This window comes from Lissotriton vulgaris, chromosome 4_1 (genome assembly GCF_964263255.1).
Source record: "Lissotriton vulgaris chromosome 4_1, aLisVul1.2, whole genome shotgun sequence".
NCBI lineage: Eukaryota > Metazoa > Chordata > Amphibia > Caudata > Salamandridae > Lissotriton > Lissotriton vulgaris.
In genome coordinates this window covers 1,754,752,897-1,754,776,415 of record NC_141691.1, presented here as the reverse complement: position 1 = coordinate 1,754,776,415, position 23,519 = coordinate 1,754,752,897, and the positions used below count along the sequence as shown (strand labels likewise).

At 47.2% G+C, this 23,519-nt stretch overlaps 1 protein-coding gene across 2 annotated transcripts in view; it reads left to right on the top strand.

The window, feature by feature from the left end:
- PABPC1 (poly(A) binding protein cytoplasmic 1) overlaps positions 1-23,519 on the top strand; it is a 338,040-nt gene that overhangs the window by 233,959 nt on the left and 80,562 nt on the right. For both annotated transcript variants that reach the window (XM_086966062.1, XM_086966063.1), the window contains exons 11-13: positions 4,778-4,891; positions 4,967-5,121; positions 21,838-21,922. In XM_086966062.1, coding sequence (XP_086822188.1) covers positions 4,778-4,891; positions 4,967-5,121; positions 21,838-21,922 — 354 coding nt within the window. The remainder of the gene's footprint in view (positions 1-4,777; positions 4,892-4,966; positions 5,122-21,837; positions 21,923-23,519) is intronic.

The following is a 23,519-nucleotide window of genomic DNA, read 5'->3' as shown; positions in this document are numbered from 1 at the left end:
CTCCACCCAACATACCAGCCAGACACCGTCCAATGTCCACGGAACACATCGCCCTGTTTCAACAAGAGGTGACAAGTATGCTTTAAAAGGGGGCCATAGAGCCAGTCCCTTTCCAGCACCAAGAAACAGGAGTATACGCACTATACTTCCTCATTCCCAAGAAGGACGTGTCCCTCAGACCAATACTGGACCTCAGACCCCTAACCAGTATATACTTTCGGAGCACTTCCACATGATCACTCTACAGCAAGTCCTCCCGTTGCTAAGGCAAAAAGACTTCCTAGCAACCTTAGACCTCCAGGATGCATACTTCCGCATACCTATACATCCTTCTCACAGGAAGTATCTCAGGTTCACAATCCAAAACCAGCACTATCAATTCAAAGTTCTCCCCTTTGGGGGGACCACAGCTCCGAAAGTGTTCACAAAATGTCTAGCGACAGTAGCTGCTTATCTAAGGAGACAACACATTCACATTTATCCATACCTGGACGATTGGCTGATACAAGCAAAATCGTACGAACCATGCAAGAGCCATATGTCTGAAACACGTCAGCTTCTACACAGCTTAGGCTTTTCCATAAACTACCAAAATCCAACCTACAGCCATCCCACATACAGCAATATCTGGGAGCTACTATAAACACCTCGCTGGCAAAGGCATATCCAAACGCAGCGAGGATAGCCAGTATGCAAATGCTCATTCACAAATCCCAACCACAACACTCCCTGTCAGCTAGAGTATTCACGCAGCTCATAGGCATGATGGCCTCCTGCGCCTGCATTTTCATTGTCCCTCATGCCAGACTTCACATGCGTCCACTGCTGGAAGGCCTAGCAAAACAGTGGAACCAAGCTCAAAGACTATTACAGGACCTAGTGTTGTTAAACAGTCGTGCATACAACTCTTTGCAGTGGTGGAACCCACGAAACCTTTCCAGTGACGACTGTTCCAAGAGCAGGTTCCACAAATAGTGATAACAGCGGACGCATCACTGTTAGATTGGGGAGCCCACGTAGTCCAATACACAGTGCAAGGGCTTTGGACAACCCAGCAGAAAAAATTGCATATCAACCATTTGGAGTTGCTAGCAATATTTCTAGCTCTAAAAGCATTCCAGAAACCCCTGTACAACAAGACTGTGTTGATCCGGACGGACAACATGACAGCCATGTACTACATACAGAAACAGGGAGAAACGCACTCTACAACTGTCTCACTTAGCGCAAAGCATATGAAAGTGGGCAATTCCAAAAAACATCTTTCTCCTGGCAGTAGATCCGCTATCTGATTGTCCTTCCTTGGGAGGTGTTCTGCCAAAAAACATCTTTCTCCTGGCAGAACACCTCCCAGGGAAGGACAATCAGATAGCGGATCTACTCAGCAGACACAGCCAGCAATTACACGAATGGGAGATTCACCCTCAAGTCCTCCAACCATTCTTTCAAAAATGGGGGCACCCAGAAATAGACCTGTTTGCCACAAAAGAAAACTCAAAGTGCCAGTACTTTGCCGCCAGGTTCCCACATCCATTGTCACAGGGCAATGCGATATGGATTAACTGGTCAGGCAGATTTGCGTACGCTTTTCCCCCAGCTCCACTAATTCCACTAGTGGCACGCAAACCTCCGGCAACAGTGACAATGATCCTAGTTGCTCCAACATGGGCAAGGCAGCCATGGTACACAACGTTCCTTGAACTCTCAGTAGTGTCTCATCAAAGACTAAAACTCACACCCAGTTTTCTGACTCAGAGCCATGGAGAAATCAAACACCCAGATCCCAATCAGTTGAACCTAGCGATCTGGCTCCTGAAGTCTTAGTTTGGATACCTTAACTTGCCTCCAGACTGCATGAACATCATTAAGGAGGCAAGAAGGCCAACTACTAGGGCATGTTATGCAGCTAAATGGAAAAGATTTGTTATTTACTGTAACAATAACCAAATAAATCCATTAGATGCTTCTATACAAAACATCATATGCTACCTATTGCACCTTCAAAGGTGCAACCTAGCTTATTCTTCTATACGACTACACTTGTCTGTTTTGGAGGTATGCTGCTAAAGCAGCTAACACCTTTCACTGTTTAGAGTACCAGCAATAAAAGCGTTCATGGAGGGCCTCAAAAGAGTAATTCCTCCAAAAAACCCACCTTCACCAGTCTGGAATCTAAACGTTGTACTCGCCAGACTTATGGGGCCTCCTTTTGAACCCCTACATTCATGTGAACTACAATTTCTCACATGGAAGGTGGCTTTCCTTATTGTTATTACCTCACTTAGAAGAGTTAGCGAGCTACAAGCACTAACTATTCGAGAACCCTTTATTCAAATACATGCAATAAGGGTAGTACTTAAAAAAAACCTAAGTTTATGCCAAAAGTCATATCCAATTTCCACATTAACTAATCTATTGAACTGCCAGTGTTCTTCCAAAATCCAGTCAGTAGCTGAAAGAGCCCTACACACCCTAGATGTCAAAAGAGCTCTGCTATATTATGTTGACAGGACAAAGGCCTTCAGAAAACCAAAACAGATGTTTGTTGCTTTCGCACCACAACATAAAGGAAATCCTATATCAAAGTCAGGAATAGCCAGATGGATAGTTAAATGCATTCAAATATGCTATCAAAAAGCTAAACGCACTTTACCAGTCCACCCAAGAGCACACTCCACGCGCAAAATGGGGGAATCCATGGCTTTCCTAGGGAATATTCCCCTTGAGGATATCTGTGGAGCAGCCACATGGTCTACCATACACACTTTCACAAAACATTATTGTGTAGACGTACATTCCAAACAGCAGGCTGCTGTAGGACAGGCTGTTCTTAAAACTCTTTTTCAAACTGCTGCAGCTGGCACAGGTGACCACTGCTAGAGGAGATGCTGCTATACAGTCTATGCACAGATATGAATTCAGCAGCCCACATGCCTCGAACGGAATATGCTACTTACAGTATGCATCTGTTCTTGGCATGTAGGGCTGCTGACATTCATATCGCCCAACCTCCTCCCCGGTGCCTGTTAACAGCTGTAGCATTCTCTTTTACATGGACATTTCTTACTGTACTATACTCCATCTCTGCCACAATGGCGAAAAACAATCTGAAGATGGAGAGGATGCCCATGCGCACTGTAGTCCAAGGGAGGAGCCACCTATCTCGTGATACTTCGAAGACTTCCAATTAACAAGGTGCAATCATCCGGACCCAACACTAGGCGGCGATCTATGCACAGATATGAATGTCAGCAGCCCTACATGCCAAGAACAGATGCATACTGGTAAGTAGCATATTCTTTCTTAACAAAGAGTTAGAACAAGATCACCAATACCAGCCACACTAGCAGAGGACATTTGAAAATAAGCAATACATACAAATTTACCACTGATAGCCATTCGCCTTCAAAGTATGCTTAATGTAGAAGCACACAAATTAGGTTGCTAAAATAGTTCATGCAAGTGGGAACTAGACCAAGAGGTAGTACACATATTACTCCTCAAACAGACCTGTTCAGAAACCACGAAAAGAAAAAATGCCAAAACTTTGCTTCCAGTTACCCACGTCACTTATCTGTATGAAATGCTGTTGATAAACTTATAGGTGAAATTTGCATACACTTCACCACATATCCTACCTGTATAGATACATGTGTAAGCAGACATGCCTGAAGATAATCTGGACGATGGTCCATGCAGACAACATGATTTTTAGATCTGATGAAAGTGGCACAAGGCACTGTAATAGTTACCCACCTTTCAGAACTTGACATCAATAAAAAAAGAGGATCATTATGCCACCCAGAGCCATCTTGTCCCAGCGTAGCAGCCTGGCTCTTAAGGACATAGAATGTGAATGCCTGGGGCATTGAAATTGGAAGCCAGAAAACCCACAATGTATAAATGCTGTACAGCCAAGTAGAACAGATTCATCCACTGGTGTAGGAAGGAAAGTGTTGCGCAACTTAACAGGGGAGACAACCATTATTGGGTACCAAACACACGACCTAGATGCAGGTCTATCATCCAGATCCTTTAAAGTACACTTATCTGCAATTGTGAGGTACACTACAAGTAGTACAGGATAAAGCCTCTTTACTACACTAATCATCAAGTTGTTGAAAAAAATTGCATCGCTAACGTTTGCGCCTACGTGAAACCTGACTTTCAAACTCATGCACAAAACAGGACTCAAGCGTATGACAATGAAAAGAGCATTGCTCTTTGCCATAACTTTACTACAGTCAGTGAATTACAAACACTCACCATACTGGAATCGTAACTACGGATACACAAGGACTGGGTGACCATGAGGACCAACCTTCAGTTCCTACCAAAAGTGATCTTGTGTCCACGTCAGCCAGTCCACACAACTGCAGCCTACTTGCAACAGCCAATGCCAAAAGCAGAGAAAGCACTACACACACTGATACCCCTTGAGAACAGTAAAGCATTGCATAGAAGAAACAAAGTGGTGCACGAAAGCATAGCCAATGAAAACAATAAGGAACAGTTACTTATTAAACGGATTCCCAGCCTGATGTGTAATTCAGAGCATGTGAATATGTGAAATACACCAGTGCTGTTTCACTTTAGTAACTTTTCACTAAAGTGTTGCTGACTATTCTTTTGCTGGCCGGTTTGAATAAATCCTAGGTTGGAGTAGTAACTCCTAAATTAAGGCTAAACTGATTCGATATTTTGAATGCATCTGTATGAAAGAATAGTAATCTCTCTTAAAATTTTCATAACATCAAGTTTGATATTTTAAATGCAGCTTTCCAGAACATGCCCGGTGCAATACGCCCAGCTGCTCCAAGGCCGCCAACATTTAGTGCTATGAGACCAACTTCTTCTCAAGTACCAAGAGTTATGTCTGCACAGCGTGTTGGTGAGTAGTCTTCACATATCATTTTTTTAGCTAGCCATAGATGTTCATGTACTTAGTTTTCCTTCTGTTTTACAGCTAATACATCAACACAAACCATGGGGCCACGACCAGCAGCTGCTGCTGCTGCAACTGCTCCTGCAGTACGAGCTGTTCCTCAATACAAGTATGCTGCAGGTGTCCGTAATCCCCAGCAGCATCTCAGTGCACAGCCTCAAGTCACTATGCAGCAGGTGAGTGTCCTGCTTTTAAGTAGATTGATTCTAACAATGTTGAGATGTAGGAGCTACTTCCAAGTTCAATCCTGAATGTCCAAGAAAGTAGATTTTAGAAATACCAAAGATTAAATTAATGAATTTGTCAAGGTTACTGAAGTTAAGACAAAGCTAATGGCTGCACTAAAGAAAATCACCTATATGCATTAATTTATGATTGTGTCATTAATATAATCCAGTGCCACCTACAGTCCTCTTTTTTTTTCTTTTTTGCCTGCCAGTAAGACTCTTATTGAGCAAGTACCTCTTTTGACATAGTTAGCCATCCCACTTTTTACCTGGAGAATGATGTGGTTTCGATTGAAAGTGCACAGGGTCTCTGCCAACCAGTGTAGGAAGCTGGCTCTGTGTATGCTATACCCAAATGAGGTATAGTGTGCAGAGTGTCCAGTGGAACCCTAAAGGTAGGCAGAGGTAAAAGTAAAAATAGCACCTTAATCCCTATTTTTGGTAGTGTAGGCGAGCAGTAAGGCTTTATCAGAAGGTAGTGTTAAGCATTTGTTGTATACACTCAGGCAATAAATGTTACTCAGACCAATATGTTTGTATCAAAAATATTGGTTATTTTATTTCTAGAACCAAGCCAAGCCTGGTGCTGGCAAGTGAAATAATGCTTTGCAATACTTATGCAGTAAATTACAGTTGAATGCAGGTTCAAATGCAGTTGGTTGATTTACAGGTAAGTCAACAGTTCAAAATTACTTTTCAGATTACATTACAGATTACTTTTTCTACTCAGTGTGATATGCTTAGATGTCACACTGGGACATTTCCTAGAGAAAAGTTAAGTAAATCAGTTTTGGTACATTTGCAGTTTCTTAAGTTTTTATACAAACCAACTCCTCAGAGAAGATATTTCACAAGAAAGCAGCCAATGCAGTCCTATTGGTTTAACAGTAAGTACTTAGGTTTGGGAGTTGGTTTTCTGGGGATAGAACCAGGGTTCCCCCATGGTCAAGGATGCACTCTCAAATCTCAAAGCACCCTCAGCGACACTATGGTGGCCGGGTGCAGAGGGCTGAGGTCCAATGTTATCAAATGGGGAATAGAGGGTTTCCGGTTGGTGGCTGCTCACGAGCAGGCCACAAGGTTGTGGGAGCAAATCTCCTGGTGTTGGCTCAGGGCAAAGGGGGATCTGATTTAGCACACCAGGTGCACCCACAGCACCGGCCGACTGCAAGGTGTTGTTTTGGCAACAGGTTTTCAATGGAAATTGGTGGTTTTGGATTTTGGCTGCAGGCTTGGTCCAAGGAGACTTCTGGGATAAACCAACAGCTGGGCAGGTAAGTTGGAGGGCTTGGGGACGTAAGCGCACCTCAGGTTCCTTTCTCCAGGGTGCAGGGCAGCTAGATGCAGGGGTGTTTTTTGAGGTCGGATTACACCTTACTGGGACACTCGCAGTTGGGGGCGGTCTCCATGCAGAGACTGCAGGTGACATCGGGGAGTCCGGGAGGAGTCAACCCATGGTGGCCTGGGTCTCTGGAGTGATGGGGTACCTCGCTAGGACCGGTGGATGACCCGGATTCGAGCTGTGGGCGTCTGGTGTAGTGGTGGTTCCAGGCATTGGGTTTCTTTGTCTTCTGCAGGCTCAGAGTCGGTCTTAGGACTTTCGTTTGAACAGTTGCTGTTTACTTTTTAGATCCAGTCTTTGTGGAAGGCAGTCAGTTCTCCCAAGTGTTTTGGAGGTCACTGGCTGCAGCACAAGGTGACTATTGGCGCAGGATCTCTGGGCTGGTAGGGCTGGTGGCAAGTCAGTTTTTCTCTGCAGTTTCCTCTGCTCGGTGCCTTCTTTTGTCCTTCGTAGGTTGTGGGAATCTGTCTTCTTGGTTCAGGGCTGCCCCCTAAATACTGTAATTAGGGGGCGTTTTAGGGGCTTTGCCAATGGGCTACTGACCTTAGGGTGACAACACCCATGGTGTGCTCACCCCACGTGGGGGAGTGGACACAAACCATAATCCTAATTAAAGAGTGCCTGCCATCTGCAAGATGGGGGGCACTGAAGAGTGGGCTTCACCCCACCTCCCTCCACATGAGGGGTGGGGTTGACAGAGGTGTGCAAATTGTTCTCACCTGTCTTCTCTGTTAAAAGGAGGGGAGACATGAAGGTGGCCTGCTCCTGATAGCAGGAGAGGATGTGGATTGCATTACAAAGGCGGCAAGGCCTTTGAAGCTCCCCTGCCACAGATGGCTCTTCCTGGCCTTGGGCAGGTGTGACAGGCTTTGCAGGTCGCAGGCTCCTTGAAAGCCTCTTTCCCCTGTGCCATGACACTTTCTAGCATGGGCAGGTACTGGCTCTTGGTCTGTGTGGGGAGCAGTGTCTCTAGAAGGAAGCCTGCCTTCTGCTTCTCTTCGAGTTTCACCCTGAAAACTGCAGCTGCATTCCTGATGACTCTATTATAGACCCCAATGTCATCGGGTTTCGCGCCAGAGCTGGGGCTGGAGTGCCCCAGCAACTGGTTTGAAGCGGGGTATGCACAGAGGCACCTTGTGTGCCCCAGGCATGTCTCATTCCTTTCAGGCCTGTCCTACCTAATAAACAAAATCCTGTCTGGGGTGGTGCTAGCACCTCCCAAGGCAGGAAACCCTTTGTCCAAGCCTCTCTCGCTGGAAGGACTCCCAGCAGCAGGAGGTCAGACTTGTGTCTGGTGGCAGCATCCATTTTGTGATGCTGAGGCTCGAGTTTAACTTTAACCGGGGTTCACAGTTACATACTTGTCGTGTCCCTCTAGAAGGGTGGAATGCTACCCCCTTCGCCAGAATTGGTGAGGGGGTAGTATTCCAATTCGTATGACACCTTACTCGACATGTTTTGATAATGCTGTGCCAAAGTTAGCAATAACCGCGAGGATTATAATGCACTTAAGAGTATATAGTATAGCGTTATCATGGAAACAGCTAAAGGACTTGGTTCCGAAAGCTGCAGACAGGCTCAGCTCATGCCAGAGCACTATCTCACATAATTCCAAGCACTCGGCCTCCAGGATTGTTAAGGCCTGCTGTAGGAGTGACTTATAGGAGTATGTGTCCATTTTAGGTTTAGATATAGGTATACTATATCTAAAGCAAAGGGTGATTACACCACCTTGCCCCAGCTGATTGATCAGCCAGTTGTGTCAGATTTGGGTGGCCAGCCAGGGGTGGCATAATACATGCTGCAGCCCCTGGTAGGCTTGGGTTCACTTATGCCCTGGTTACCTATGGTACACTGTACAAAGACTTACAAGAGTGACCCAATACCAATTGGTAAATGCACCTAAAGTACATGGATGTCAATTTAGAGAGAACAGCTAGGCTGTGGGTCTGATTAGCAGGCCCACAGCCAGGAAAAGTCGTAAACCAGTGAAGCAAAAAGCAAAAATCTGGGGTGACCATAGGATTGCAGACCCTACTCTCCTACAGAGAAGAAATATAAACATTCCTCCAAAAACCCACCCTACATCCAGGGCACGGTCTCTGCAGACTCCATCATCGCAGCAACAGCAAGGAAGAGGGCCAATGTACCTACAACTTCAGGACCACCTCCAGACAAAGAAAGCAAGAGGATGGACTTAGTAGGGAGGAGAATTGAACGGATTGCCGCTATGCACTGGCGCATGGCAAATTCCAATGCTCTTCTGAACAGACACCAGTACCAGATCCTAGAGGAACTTGGCTAGCTAATAAAAAAACTTGCCTCAAGAGTTCAAGGAGAAAGCTGAAAGCTTGGTAGAAGAGGGGAAGAACGTGGCAAATTCTTGCATCAAAACAGCCCTTGACTGAGCCGACACCTCCCGCAGGCTCATGATGATGGGCGTTACAGAAAGGAGACAAGCCTGGCTAAGAATTTCAGGCTTCAAGCCAGAAGTGCAGCACAGCATCCTTAACACCCCGTTCAACTGAGAATCTTTGTTCGGGGCCCTAGTGGACAAGAAGCTCAGCCAACTAAAGGACAACGAAGCTGTAAGGTCCATGGGAGCTTTGCAGTTCAGAGGTACTAAAAGAGGCACCCCATCTCAGAGACCTAATGGGAGAGGTGGGAATCAACCAGAAACATCACACCAGGCGTTCCAACAAGCCCACCAGGCAGACAACCAGGAGCAACAAAGGCAACAGAAACAATCCTGGCAGTACCAGCAGAGAGGCCAGGCCTTTTGCGGGAAAGGGAACGGGCGTGGTCAGAACAGGAGAGGGGGCCTGCAACCCCCCTCCAAGTGACTTGCCAAAACATGTGCTCACCCAAGCAAGAGCCCCCGGGATGAACCACAAGAACAACACACAGGGGTCACACGAATTGAAAACCCGAGAACATGTAAGCCCAGTGGGAGGAAGACTAAAGCATTTCCTCCAGGAATGGAAGTCAATAACTTCAGACAAATGGGTTCTCAACATCATACAGTTCGGGTACTGCATAGAGCTGGAAGGGAAACCAACAGCCAAAAAACCAAGAAGATAGCTAGCAGGTCCGAGGCTTTCGCACGACGAGGCAGGCCAAAAATCGCCCGTGCCGCCAAGTTTTGGACCACCTGAAGCTTTTGTAGTAGATAGTCCGGAAGACCCAAGTATAAAACATTTGAGTAATCCAGCCTGGAGCAGATATTAGCCTGGACCGTCGTCTTCCTATGCAACAAAGGGAGCAAGGGAAGAAACTAGCGCAACATTTTAAGAAGACCATAGCAGGTGCCAGTCAGGCCTAGAATCTGGGACTTAAGAGATAGACTGTTATCATTTTTGACCCCAAGATTCTTAGCCACCAGAGAGAAGGACGAGGGTGGGAACATGTTCACAGGCCACCAATCCTGCCAACTGGGGTCAGCCTGACACCCGAAGAAAAGCACCTCTGATTTATCAGGGTTGCACTTGAGGCTGTTCAGCTGAAACCAGTCAAAAACAGCCCCGAGGCACCCGCGGATGCTCTCTCCGTTGAACTCCGCCCCCTTTCCACAAGTGAAAAGGAGCTGGGTGTCATCAGCGTATGACATGATCTGAGCCCCAAAGGACTCTGCCAGCTCAGCCAGAGGGGTCCTGAAGATATTAAACCGAGTCGGGCTAAGCACCGACCCCTGTGGGACCCCGACCTCCAAAGGCGGCACTTCGGCAGAGTGAGGGGGGGCCCAGACCATCTGCCGGCGACCAGCTAAATAGGATCTAAACCAGCTCAACACCGTCCCTCTCAGACCGATCTCATGAAGTCTGCTGAGGAGAGCCTCATGAGGGACGGTGTCGAAAGCCGCCGACAGATCTAACATTACCAGCATGGCTCTTCCACCTGAATCCAGCACTTCCTTAATGGCTTCATTAACCTCCAGAAGTGCTGTCTCGGTGCTTAGATTGGATCGAAAGCCCGACTGGGTGGAGTGCAACAAGCCATGAGTTTCAAGAAAAGTTGAGAGCACAGAGTGAACATGCTTTTCCACTATCTTTGCAAGAGCAGGCAGATGGGAAATTGGCCTGTAATTGGCATGATTCTCGGGGTCAAGACCAGGCTTTTTAAGGAGTGGAACAACCATGGCTTGTTTCCAGACCATAGGGACAACACCACTCGTCAGTGACAAATTAAGAATCGGATTAATCAGTGGGTTCAAAACCTCCGCACCCCTAGCCAAAAAGGTACCAGGACAGGGGTCCGAGGGGGAACCGGACTTAAGTTTAGAGAGGAGGTCCTGAGAGATGGAATCAGAGATCGCTGGAAATTCCGATAGAGAAGGACCAGTTTCATTTGCTTACGCTTTCTCCCAATACCTCTGATACACAGAGTACTCAAGTGCAGAACCAGCAACTTGATCCTGGTGGCACCGCAGTGGGCCAGGCAGACCTGGTACTCACATATAACAAAGGGAACCATCGCACGATGGATCGCACAAACTATACAATTCTGCCACAAACGGGCAGACCAAGAACTAGCAGAGGGGCCACGGGCCCACTCTACCAGGAAAAAAGGGCTAACACACCCATTCAAGACATATGCCTGGCGGCAACATGGGCTTCAGTGCTCACGTTCACTAAGCACTACTGTGTGGATATACAAATGAAAAAAGAAGCAGATGTAGGACAGAAAGTGCTTCAACACATATTCAACAACCAACGCTCCTCTTCCACCCAGCTGCCACAAACATAACAAACCGCTACAAAGTCTATGCACAGAATAGTGAATCCAGTAAGATTCACGCTGCAAAACGAATAGTTTCTTACCTGTGGGTGTAGTTTTGCAGCGTAAAGATCTTTCTGGATTCACGAGCGAACCCACCCACCTCCACCAGAAAGAGGAGGCTGGAGAAGCAGGTGGTAATACAAGGACAATACAGAAACAGACACCTTGAAAGACAAAGCGGATAAATCTCTTACTGGAGAAGAAATACTGAACATTGCCAAAGGATTCGCAAACAGAACACAAAAACAAGAAAAAATAATCCGAAGATGGCGTCCAAAGGTGGGAGCTTCCACAGGAAGCGTGCCGACGTCACAGGAAGTACACCAAAGGTGGGACATCGACGCCCACCTGGGCGACAAAGAAAAGACTACGATTCTGGACCCAACCACTAGACCGTGGAATAATGCACAGCATAGTGTATCCAGAAAGATCTTCATGCTGCAAAACTACACTGACAGGTAAACTATTCGTTATGGGGCGTTACAGGTAGGGTATGGGCAGGGACCAATAGGTCGCTGTCCTGGGGTGGGTACACCCCCTAGCCTGCTCCTCTCCTGTGGGAGGGGGGCAGGAGCCTAGCTGTGATTGGGCAGGGCTCCCCATCTTCAAGATGGCCGGAGCCCGGGGTCATGCTTCACCTCGCCTCTCCCACCTGAGGGGTGTGGTTGGCACAGGCTGGCACACCCCCCTTCCTGACGTGGGGTTTCCCGCCAGTCTTCCCGTCAGAGTGGGGGTTGGAACTGGTGGGGGCCAGTTGCTGAGTATAGCAAATGGCCTGGAGAAACTCAGAGGTGGCATGCCTTTGATGCTTTCCCCTGCCCATCCTGGGGGAGGAGACCTAGCACCTCGCCCAGGATGTGCATTGTTGCAGGCCCAGGAGAGCAGGGGCTCTCCACCCGGGGGTCCAGCAACATGTCTGCTGTGTGGCAGCCACTCAGACCAGACGTTGATTGTAGGTTAGGTTTTCAGAGGGCATCTCTAAGATGCCCTCTGGTGCATTTTACATTAAATCCCACACTGGAATCAGTGCGGTTTTAATGTGCTGAGAAGTTTGGTACCAAACTTGTCAGTCTTCATTGTAGCCATTATGGTGCTGTGGAGTTCGTAATGGCAACCTGCCAGCACCATATACTCCTAATGGCATCACTGCACTTAGTGCCCAGGAATGGCTCTGGGTAGTGTAGAGGCACAGGGCTCCTGCACCTGTGCCCACACCACTGGCATAGGGCACCCAGCTCGAGGGGTGACTAAAGTATGCCAGAGCAGTGGGTTCTATGGGCATGGCACACATGGATGTGCCATGTCGACTCAGTTTAGTTCTGTACCTAGACACTCAGCCTGCAAAGGCAGTGTGTAGGAGTCAGGGTTCAAGGCTCCTAAGGGTGGCACAATAAGTGCTGCAGCCCTTAGGGGTCTTCTCTGATCACCAGTCCCTGGGCACCATTTACTAGAGGCTAATAGGTGGCCAGAGAGGCCAATTGGGTTTTGTTTCGATACAGCTTTAGGGAAGGAACACAGACACTGGGTACCTGGTTGGCAGGAGCCCAGGGCACACTCAGTCAAAGCACATCAGCAATTCAGCAAAAAGTGGGAGCATACCAATGCAAGAAAGATAGCACTTTCTCACACCGGGGGTACGTCCTCGTGGTCTTTGTCCACTCAGGCACGGGCCAGGCTCGGCGGTGCAGTTTGTGCTGGATTCGCGGTTCCTGGCTGGCACCAGGGGTTGTAGATCTTTGAACAGAACCACTGCTCATGGGAGTCCCAGTCTTGGATGAGCAAGGCAGTCGGGTACTCCGGGGTTTTCGAGGTTGCTGAGCAGAGGAGATGCTGGAGTTTAGCAGGAGCAGGGTCGACAGGCCAGTAGGGCTGGGGCCAAGTCAGTTTGTGTCCTCTTGCAGCTGTGCAGCAGGTCATCCTTCTATTTGTTCTTTATTGATTTCAAATCTGGATCCGAGGAAGAAAGGTTCAGGGTGCCCCTAAATACTAAATTTAGGGGCGTTACAGGTAGGGCAAGGGCAGGGACCAATAGGTCCCGGTCCTGGGGGGAGTACACCCCCTATCCTGCTCCTCTCCTGTGGGAAGGGGGCAGGGGCCTAGCTCTGATTGGGTAGGGCTCCCCATCTTCAAGATGGCCGTAGCCTGGAGTCGTGCTTCACCTCGCCTCTCCCACCTGAGGGGTGGAGTTGGCACAGGCTGGCACACCTCCTTTCCTCACTTACGGTTCCCGCCAGTCTTCCCGACAGAGTGGGGTCTTAACTGGTAAGCTCCAGTTGCTGAGTACAGCAAGTGGCCTGGAGAAGCTCACAAAGGCGGCTTGCCTTTGAAGCTTCCCCTGCCCATCCCTGGGAGGTGACCTAGTACCTCGCTCAGGAAGTGCACTGTCGCAGACCCAGGAGAGCGGATGGCTCTCTACCCAGGGATCCAACATGTCTGCTGTGTAGCAGCCTAGACAGCCTCTCAAACCAGAAGTGGATTGTAGGTTCGTTTCAGGGGGCAACTCTAAGTTGCCCTCTGTCGTGCATTTGGCATTAAATTCCACACTGGCATCAGTCGGGGTTTAATGTGCTGAGAAGTTTGATACCAAACTTCTCAGTCTTCAGTGTAGCCATCATGATGCTGTGGAGTTCCTAATGACAACCTCCAAGCACCATAAACATCACTGCATCACTGCACTTACAGTGCCCAGGAATGGCCCTGGGTACTGTAGGGGCACAGGGCTCATGCACCTGTGCCCACACCACTGGCATAGTGCACCCAGCTAGAGGGGTGACTGATGTATGCCAGGGCAGTGTTTGTGGGCATGGCACACAGGGATGTTTGCCATGTCGACTTTGTTTAGTTCTGTACCAGGACACTCTGCCTGCAAAGGCAGTGTGTGTGTGTGTGTGTGTGTGTGTGTGTGTGTCAGGGTACAGAGCCCCTAAGGGTGGCACAATAAGTGCTGCAGCCCTTGGGGGGGTCTTCTCTGGTCTCAATGCCCTGGGTACCTAGGGTACCATTTACCAGGGACTGACATGTGGCCAGAGATGACAATTGAGTTTTAGTTTCAACAGTTTTAGGGAAGGAACACAAGCCCTGGGCACCTGATTGGCAGGACCCCAGGGCACGCTCAGTCAAAGCACATTAGCAATTCAGCAAATAGTGGGGGCATACCATGCAAGAAAGATGACCCTTTCTCACACTGGCTTAAGCTCAACTCTGAGAAGACAGAGGTCCTTGTCGTGAGACCCTCCCCCACCGCTTTGGACAACACCTGGTGGCCCTCTGCCCTCGGAAACCCTCCCACCCCGACTGACCACACCCGGAACCTCTGCATCATTCCAGACTCCTTCCTCACCATGACTTGCCAGATCAACGCCATTGCCTCCACCTGCTTCAACACCCTCCACAAAACCTTCAAGTGGATCTGAAGCCAGAAAAACCGCCATCCACGCCCTCCTAACTAGCAGACTGGACTACGGAAACGCCCTCTACGCTGGAATCAACAAATCCCTACTACACAAACTCCAGAACACTGCGGCCTTACTTACCCCACGACATGAGCACTTGTCCCAACACCTGCAAGATCTCCACTGGCTCCCAGTCGGTAAGGGTAACTTTCAAGCTACTCACACAAGCCTACAAATCCCTCCACAACATCGGACACAAATACCCAATTGAAAGAGTCTTTCCATGTACTCAAAAGAAACCTCCGCTCCGCCGACCTCGTCCTAGTAGAAACCCTGCACATCCAGAGCAGGTGGAAGAGCCTTCTCCTACGTCCTGTCCAAGTCCAAGTCCTGGAACGAGCTCCCAGTCAACATCAGACGCTCCACGACTCTGCACACCTTCAGGAAGAGCCTCAAGACCTGGCTTTTCGGCTGACCCGGTGCTGCTTCCTCCCCTGCGCTTTGAGACCCTCACGGCTGAGTAGGGACCTCTAAAAGCCCCCTGAATGATTAAGGCGAGTAGGCCCTGCAACTTCACAAACTACTGCACCAATTTACAGTGTGTACTCTGAGCTGCAGATTACACACTGTGCATAGATGGCCACCTAGTGTTGGATCCGGACGTTTGCAGTTGTTTTTTGTCCTGAAAAGTCTTTGGAAGTCACAAAATAGTTGACTCCTCCTTTGGACAATAGTGCGCATGGGCATCGGCTCCATCCTTAGATTGTTTTTTTCCGCCATCGGGCTTTGATGTGTTTCCTGCGCTCCCGTTTGGAACTGATTTTCCTTCGGCGGTCAATCCTCACCCGGTTCGACTGTGTTGTCTCGATCGCGCTTTCCACCGACACAACTCTTCAAGACTTTGAGGTCTTCAATTCCGGTCGTCGACGAAGGCCTTTGGACCTACCTGGGCCTTACTTCCTGGCTCATGGAAAGGACGCCATTTAAGAAGTGTCCTCAATGTGGGTCGAAGTTTCCCCCCACCGATCTACATGAGGTGTGCAACCTTTGCCTCTCACCTAAGCACGAGACAGAGACTGTTCGCTTGTGCCTCCTTCTGCTCCAAGAAGACGATTCGAGACCGAGCTCGACAAACCATGGCTCGCTCCTCATCTTAGATCCCGGACGACATTTTCCAAGAGGGTGTCTATGTGCTAGAGCAGGAGCAACAACATGGTGTTGGCTGCGACTCTGAGGCCGAAGACTCAGACGTTGAGGACATCACTCCAGCACAGAGGGTTGTAAGTACACACGTCGACCCCGAATCTTCCTCAACACCCTCCAAAAAGGCTTCGGTCACACCCTCGCCTTCGGGCCTGGGTGCACATCGAGAGACTGCTTCCCATGCCCCACTTTCGGGCTCGGCAAAGAAGCCTTCAGGCGACTCGGGCTCGAGTCACCATACCCTTGGTGCCGGCACACACCTACCGGCACCTAAAAAGAAGCCATCTTCCACCTCCACTGCAACTGCTTCCACATCTAAGCACTCTGCGCCGAAGACTGGCACCGGCTCCTCGGCACCAAAACCACACTCGGAGCAGAGCAAGAAATTGCCACCTAAAGCACCCGACTCCCATACTTCGGAGCCGAAAAAACCAACACGGCCCACAGGACAAAGACATTACAAAAGAACATGTTTTTAAACCAAAAGATGCTACCGGTTCGGTGCCGAAAAAGCCTATCGAACCAAAAATCTCAGCACTGAAGGATCTACTGCCCACAGAGGAACTATTCCATCCAGATCCTACACAAAACACTGGTTAAAGATCCCAAAACTGGTCGATTGACTCTTCGTTCTAAAAAACGACCATTGGAGACGCCTGCACAGTCTCCTCATCCTAAGAAGGACATTGCGACTTCTCCTCTAAGAATACCTTCTCCTCTGCCACATCACTCCCCTACACCATCTCCTACTCCATTAGAAGAAGATGACGGGGATAACACCTCTGATGACACACGGATGGTGCAGATAATAAGCCACTAGATAATCCTAGTCCTCCTGGCTCACCTGACCCTAGGGATGATTATAGTACCCCAGACATCCCTAACATCCCACAAGATGACACATACCCCTCCAGGCCTTCCACACCAGAGGACACTATGGGATTTAACCAACTTGTCCAAGGAGCTGCCCAATATCATGGAGTTGACCTACATACTTACCCAGTAGGCGAAGACTTCCTTATGGATATCTTTGATACAAAACAAAGGTCCACCTCAATTTTACCTATGCTGAAAGGGGTTATTAAGCATGCGCCAGAGGTCTTCAAAGATCCAGTTAGTGCTCGAATCCTCAACCCCCGAATTGAGAAGTATAAGGCTGCCCCCTCAGACCTAGCCTACATTAAAGGGCCTGCACCACGAGACTCCATCGTAGTCTCCAATGCACGCAAAAGAGCCAATTCCCAAACATCAGGCGAGTCTCCCCCACCAGATAGTTTAAACTCCTAGACGCCTCAGGCAAGCGAACGGCGTCAGACAGCAAACATTTGACGTATTGCTAATACTCAGGCATTATTAGCAAGGTACGACAGGGCACATTATGACGCGTTAGAATCCATAATGCAGCACCTTCCTGACTAGTACAAGAATAGGGCCAATGAACTTATACAAGAGGGTAAAACCATCACCAATACCTCTATTCGTTGTTCCCTAGATGCAGAAGATACCGCTTCAAGGGCAATTATTACCAGTGTCCTTTTGCGTAGGCATGCCTGACTATGCATTTCAGGTTTCAAACCTGAAGTACAAAGTGCCATACTCAATCAACCCTTCGATGAGCAACACTTATTTGGGCCTAATGTGGACGTATCCCTTGAAAAAAGGATACGGACACAGCTAAATCTATGTGAGCCTTGCAGTCGCAAGCCCCCAGGCGGTCTTTTTGTTGCTCATCCTATAGAAGCACCACTAGAGGCTACTGCTCAGATAGTCCCTCTACTTCTTACAAAGCCCCTGCCCAATCAACCTACAATAGGGGCTACCAAAGAGTGGGTTACATGGGCAACAACAATAAAGGCAGAAGCAAAACTAACAATTCCCGCTCTGCCTCCCCACTGGCCCAATGACTTCCCTCCACTTTCCCCACCACATTCCACTCCAGTTGGGGGAAGACTACAACAATTCCTTCCTGTTTAGACCAACATCACATCAGACAGCAGGTGGGTGCGACAAATAATTCAAGCAGGTTACGGTCTCGAACTAACCTCTACCCCGCCTCCCCCAAAACATACCGCCCAAACAGCATCCAATGTCACAAGAACATTTGCGTCTGCTCAGGCAGGAGGTAATATCCCTCCTACAAAAATGCCCAATAGAACCAGTTCCACTGCATCATCAAAACAAAGGAGTTTACTCCCTGGACTTTCTTATCCCAAACAAGGATGGCTCTCTAAGGCCTATTCTAGACCTCAGACCACTAAACCTGTACATACAATCAGACCACTTCCATAAGCTCCCACTCCAACTAGCCCTTCCTCTCATTTTACAAAACAACTTCCTTGCCACTATAGATCTCAAGGACGCCTATTTCCACATTCCCATTCCCACAGCTCACAGAAAGTATCTCAAATTTGAACTGAAAGGTCAGCACTGTCAATTCAAGGTACTCCCATTCGGAGTCACAACAGCACCAAGAGTGTTTACCAGGTGCCTGGCAGTAGTAGTAGCAGCACACTTAAGAAGACAACACATTCACATCTTCCCATATCTCGACCACTGGCTCATAAAAGCCACCAGCTCATACAGTCAGTGTGTACAACACACTCACACCACCATTCAATTACTCCACAACTTGGGGTTCACAGTAAACCACACCAAGTCCCACCTGCAACCGTCCATGTACAACAATATCTGGTGCCACATTAAACACCTCAACAGTGCTAGCTTATCCCTCTCCTGCCAGGATAACAAATATGCAAGCTCTTCTAACTAAATTCCAACCGCAACACACTCTTCCAGCTCAAGTGTTCATGCAACTCAGAGGAATGATGCCCGCTTGCATATTCATAGTGCCTCATGCAAGACTAGAGATGCGTCCTCTTAAAGAGTGCTTAGCACAACAATGGAACCAGGCTCAAAGTCAATTAACAGACCTAATGTTGGTAAACGGTCAAACTCGCCGCTCTCTGGAACACCAAAACCTTTCCTAGGGCCGACCGTTCCTAGAGCCAGTTCCTCAAATAGTTATGACAGCAGACTCATCGCTCTCAGACTGGGGAGCCCACCTCCTGCTGCACACCATTCAGGGCAGGTGGACACCGCGACGATAGTTACTCCACTTGGAGTTACTATCCATTTTTCTAGCCCTAAAAGCATTCCAAAAGCACATATCGGGCAAAGCTGACTTAGTCCGCACAGACAACATGACAGCCATGTACTACATAAACAAACAAGGAGGGACACACTCTCTGCAACTCTGTTAGCGCAGCAGATATGGAGATGGGCTATACCTCTGAACATCTTCCTCTTAGCCCAACATGTTCCAGGAGTACAAAACACCATAGCCGATCTGTTAGGCCATCATACACAACAGATCCACGAGTGTGAACTTCATCCACAAGTTCTTCAATCATTCTTTCAGATGTGGGGACAACCTCACATAGACCTCTTCGCCACCCACTAACGCCCAAGCTTCGCCGCCAGGTATCCACACCCGCTGTCCAAAGGCAATGCGATATGGATGAACTGGTCGGCAAATTAGCATACGCTATTCCACCTGTCCCACTGCTTCCATTAGTGGTGCGCAAATTTCAGCAACATTCCCTCTCTCATTCTAGTTGCTGCAACTAGGGACAGACAATCGTGGTACACCACGCTGCTGCAACTTTCTGTGGTACTGCACCAAAAGCTACATCTGTTTCCAGGCTTCCTAACCCAGAACCATGGAGAGATCAGACACCCAGACCCAGCTCATCTCAACCTAGCGATCTGGCTCATGAGGTTCTAGAGTTCGGTTATCTTAACCTTCCTCCTGACTGTATGAACGTTATTAAAGAAGCTAGACGTCCCAGCACTAGAGCATGTTATGCAGCCAAGTGGAAAAGTTTTGTGATATACTGCCATAACAACAACCTCAATTCTCTAGATGTGTCTAGTTAACACATCATAGTATACTTACTACACCTCCAAAGATGTAACTTAGCGTACACATCTATTAGACTGCATCTTGCGGTCATTACAGCATATCTACAAAATAGACATCTATAACTTTTTTGAGTACCTGCCATAAAAGCTTTTATGGAGGGCCTCAAAAGAATAATTCCTCCCAGAGCACCACCTTCACCTGTGTGGAATCTAAACATTGTTCTCACACGGTAATGGGACCTCCCTTTGAACCTTTACATAAATGCGAACTGCAATTCTTAACTTGGAATGTTGCTTTCCTAGTAGCTATTACTTCTCTAAGAAGAGTTGGTGAGCTGCAAGCATTGACCATTCACGAATCTTTTCCTCAAATGCATTATAAGGTTGTTCTCCGTACCAATCCTAAATACCTTCCAAAAGTCATTTCGCCCTTCCAGCTCAATCAATCTGTAAAGCTGCCAGTATTCTTCTCGCAGCCACAGTTGCATAAAGATCTCTTCATACCTTAGATGTTGATTGCTTTACTACATTGAAAGAACACAACCGCTTTTTGTCTCTCGCCACCACACAAAGGCAACTCCATATCAAAATCTGGGCTAGCTAGGTGGATTGTCAAATGTATACAGATTTGCTACCACAAAGCTAAACATACGTTATCTGTTCCTTCTAAAGCTCATTCTACTAGAAAGATAGGGGTTTCAATGGCATTTTTAGGGAACATTCCCTTAGATGACCTCTGCAAAGCAGCTACATGGTCTACACCACATAAATTCAGAAAACACTATTGTGTATATGTGCAAACTAAACAAGCTACTTACTGTGGGCCCGGCTGTACTTCAAACAATGTTCCAAACTACTGCAACAGATACGGGTGGTCACCGCTAAGAGTGGGTACTGCTATACAATCTATGCACAGTGTGTAATCTGCAGCTCATATGCCTCGAACGGAAAATGCTACTTACCAGTGTGCATCTGTTCTTGGCATGTAGAGCTGCAGAGTTACACACGCCCACCCAGCCAGTATTATCTTAATTAGATACAGCTTACATGAGCATCCTTCCTGTTTCTTGCAAAACTCCATCATTTCCCTGCTGGCGAAAAACAATCTAAGGATGGAGCCAATGCTCATGCGCACTATTGTCCAAAGGAGGAGTCGCCTATCATCTTGTGATTTCCAAAGACATTTCTGGACAAAAAACCACTGCAAATATCGGAGCCCAACACTAGGTGGCGATCTATGCACAGTGTGCAACTCTACAGCTCTACATGCCAAGAACAGATGCATACTGGTAAGTATCATTTTCCTGTCTGCAAATTCAGTGTTATTGAGTCCAGTGGTCCGGGCTGCATCTAAGAGTCTGAGGATTTACCTCCCCTTGTTCTCAACCCTGCTTGATGGATCACCCCAAAACTTTCCATGCACAACAAGACTCACTATGACACTATTTTTGAAAAAATGTAGTGAAGATTTGTCAAACGTCCAAGATATAGGCAGGTCAAAAAAAGCTGGAGACATGGTCCTAACGAAATATGTATGCCGGGGTCCCCGCGCATGGGCAGGACTTTTCAGTGCTTATGAATGTGATGAGGATTCCCCTAGAAGAGAACTAGGATTACAGGTAAGCAATTAATCTATATTCTATTTCTTGTCTTATGTCCAGCACCCATTTTAATGGCAGCAGATGAAGACCTCCGTTTGAGGCCAGTACAAAGCAGGAGTGATGACTGAGCTCAGAAGCTTGAAAAATCAGTTTAGCAACATTTTTAAATGTTGCAGACCCTCTGATGTGCATTTGCCCTCTTTAGTAATTACTGCACCAGGATACTCTTCTTGAGCAGCAATTGTACTTTGCAAGGGCTGCTAGCATATCATGCATTAATTGGTCCTAGTGACAATCTGCCAGACTTCACATCATTCCCACTGTTCAATCCCTATTAAAGATACAAATTGTTTAACATTTTAAAGTTGTGAGCTAAAAAGTTACTTTGAAATAAAATTAGAATGTTTTCTTTTGTTCATCTGTGGTCCAGCCTGCTGTCCATGTACAAGGTCAGGAGCCCTTAACTGCTTCAATGTTGGCATCTGCACCACCACAAGAGCAAAAACAAATGTTGGGTGAGTAGCATAATGTCTCAATGCAACTTGATTTATTTTGTTACTCAGAAGGTGCCATGCTGTTTATTAAACGTAGCTTAACTTTGTTCAAGGCATCTTGGTTCATTTAAATCTTTGTGGTTATAGGAAAAAATGATTGTTAAAGACACATTTTCTAGATGGACTATAAATGTCGGTCTCTAATCTTTCATTCATCTCATATTGATCAATTTGACCTCCATTTTAGAAATATCCTGTAAAAATATAAATGTTTGTTCATTCACTATAGCACTGCTATGTGTTTGTATGTGAAGTAAATCCCTGCGACGGGGGGGGGGGGGGGGGGTTTGGTTGCAAATTCCTGCATTTAGTACTATATTTTAATAATAATTGTGTTCTCAAATCCAACGCTTTTCACACAAAATTTCTGCCAAAAGCTTGCTCTGGCCTATATGAACCATGCGTCAAGACAAAGACCATGCAGCATCTTCCTCTGATCTAATTAGGTACTGATACGATCAGTAGATCTGTGCTGAGCAAGGATCTGTGGGTGAACTGAGCCCTCCCCTCAGTTCAGTTCTTTCGTACGAAACCTTAAGTTGGCTGTACCTGTCCTCCAAGCTGAAAGAGCTTGAGTGACACAGAATTTCAGATCCTGGCACTTCTGGAAGTGACCTAGAAGCAACTCTGGAATCTAGATTGTTGGTTCCATGAAATGGTACATCAAAAGGAACTCCTAGACTTCAGTCCTTTTGCCAGTACTGATACTAGATATTGCCTAGTAACCATTGATTGCTCTCAGGACACCCAACATAGCCTGACAGTGGTCCGCTAAGTTAAACATTCCCCTTTTGACACTATAGGTTAAATCTACCATCTTTAAAACACTGTGGCATTACACTCTTAGCAGTTCTCTGCTGCCACGAGTCCCCTGGTGCCTTCGAACCAAAATGTGATTTTTTTTCCTCATGCTAACCATAAATAAGTGAACATTTTCTAGGATATTTGTCGTATAAAGTTCCAGAGAAGGACCTAGATTTCTCCCAATTCATTTGTGCGATTTAAGTTATAATAGTTTTCCTAAAGATCAAGCTTTCCTCCTGACAAGAGGTTCCAGATGAGGTAGGCTTGTAATGTATATACCACTTTATCCATTTTATTAATAGCATGTAGTGCATGAGGTTTGACGGATTAAGTGCAGACAGCTTTGTTGAAGCCCATCCTAAAGTTGGCCTGATAAACTTTTAGTTTGTATGTACCACATCATCAATTTCATTGATAGCAGATAGTGAGGTTTAAGGGTTAAGTGCTGACCGCTTTGTGTGAGCCCTGACTAAAGTTGGCATGACCGGATAGTTTAACTAAAACAGTATGTTTAATAAATACCTAAAGAGGGCTACTAAATGCACAGCACAGAATGTTAAATGTGTCCTTTCCTAGATATGTGCTTGGAGTACATGCAAATATCGAGTTTCTGCAAGTAGAAACTGATGTAGGAACATAAACCGTTGGCCTAGATTCTAGAAAAACAATTTTGCAGGTAGCTGCCAAAATCTGTGAATTAAGATACCATCAACAAAAAGCAACATTTGCAGTCTCCCCTAAAACAGTACAATCG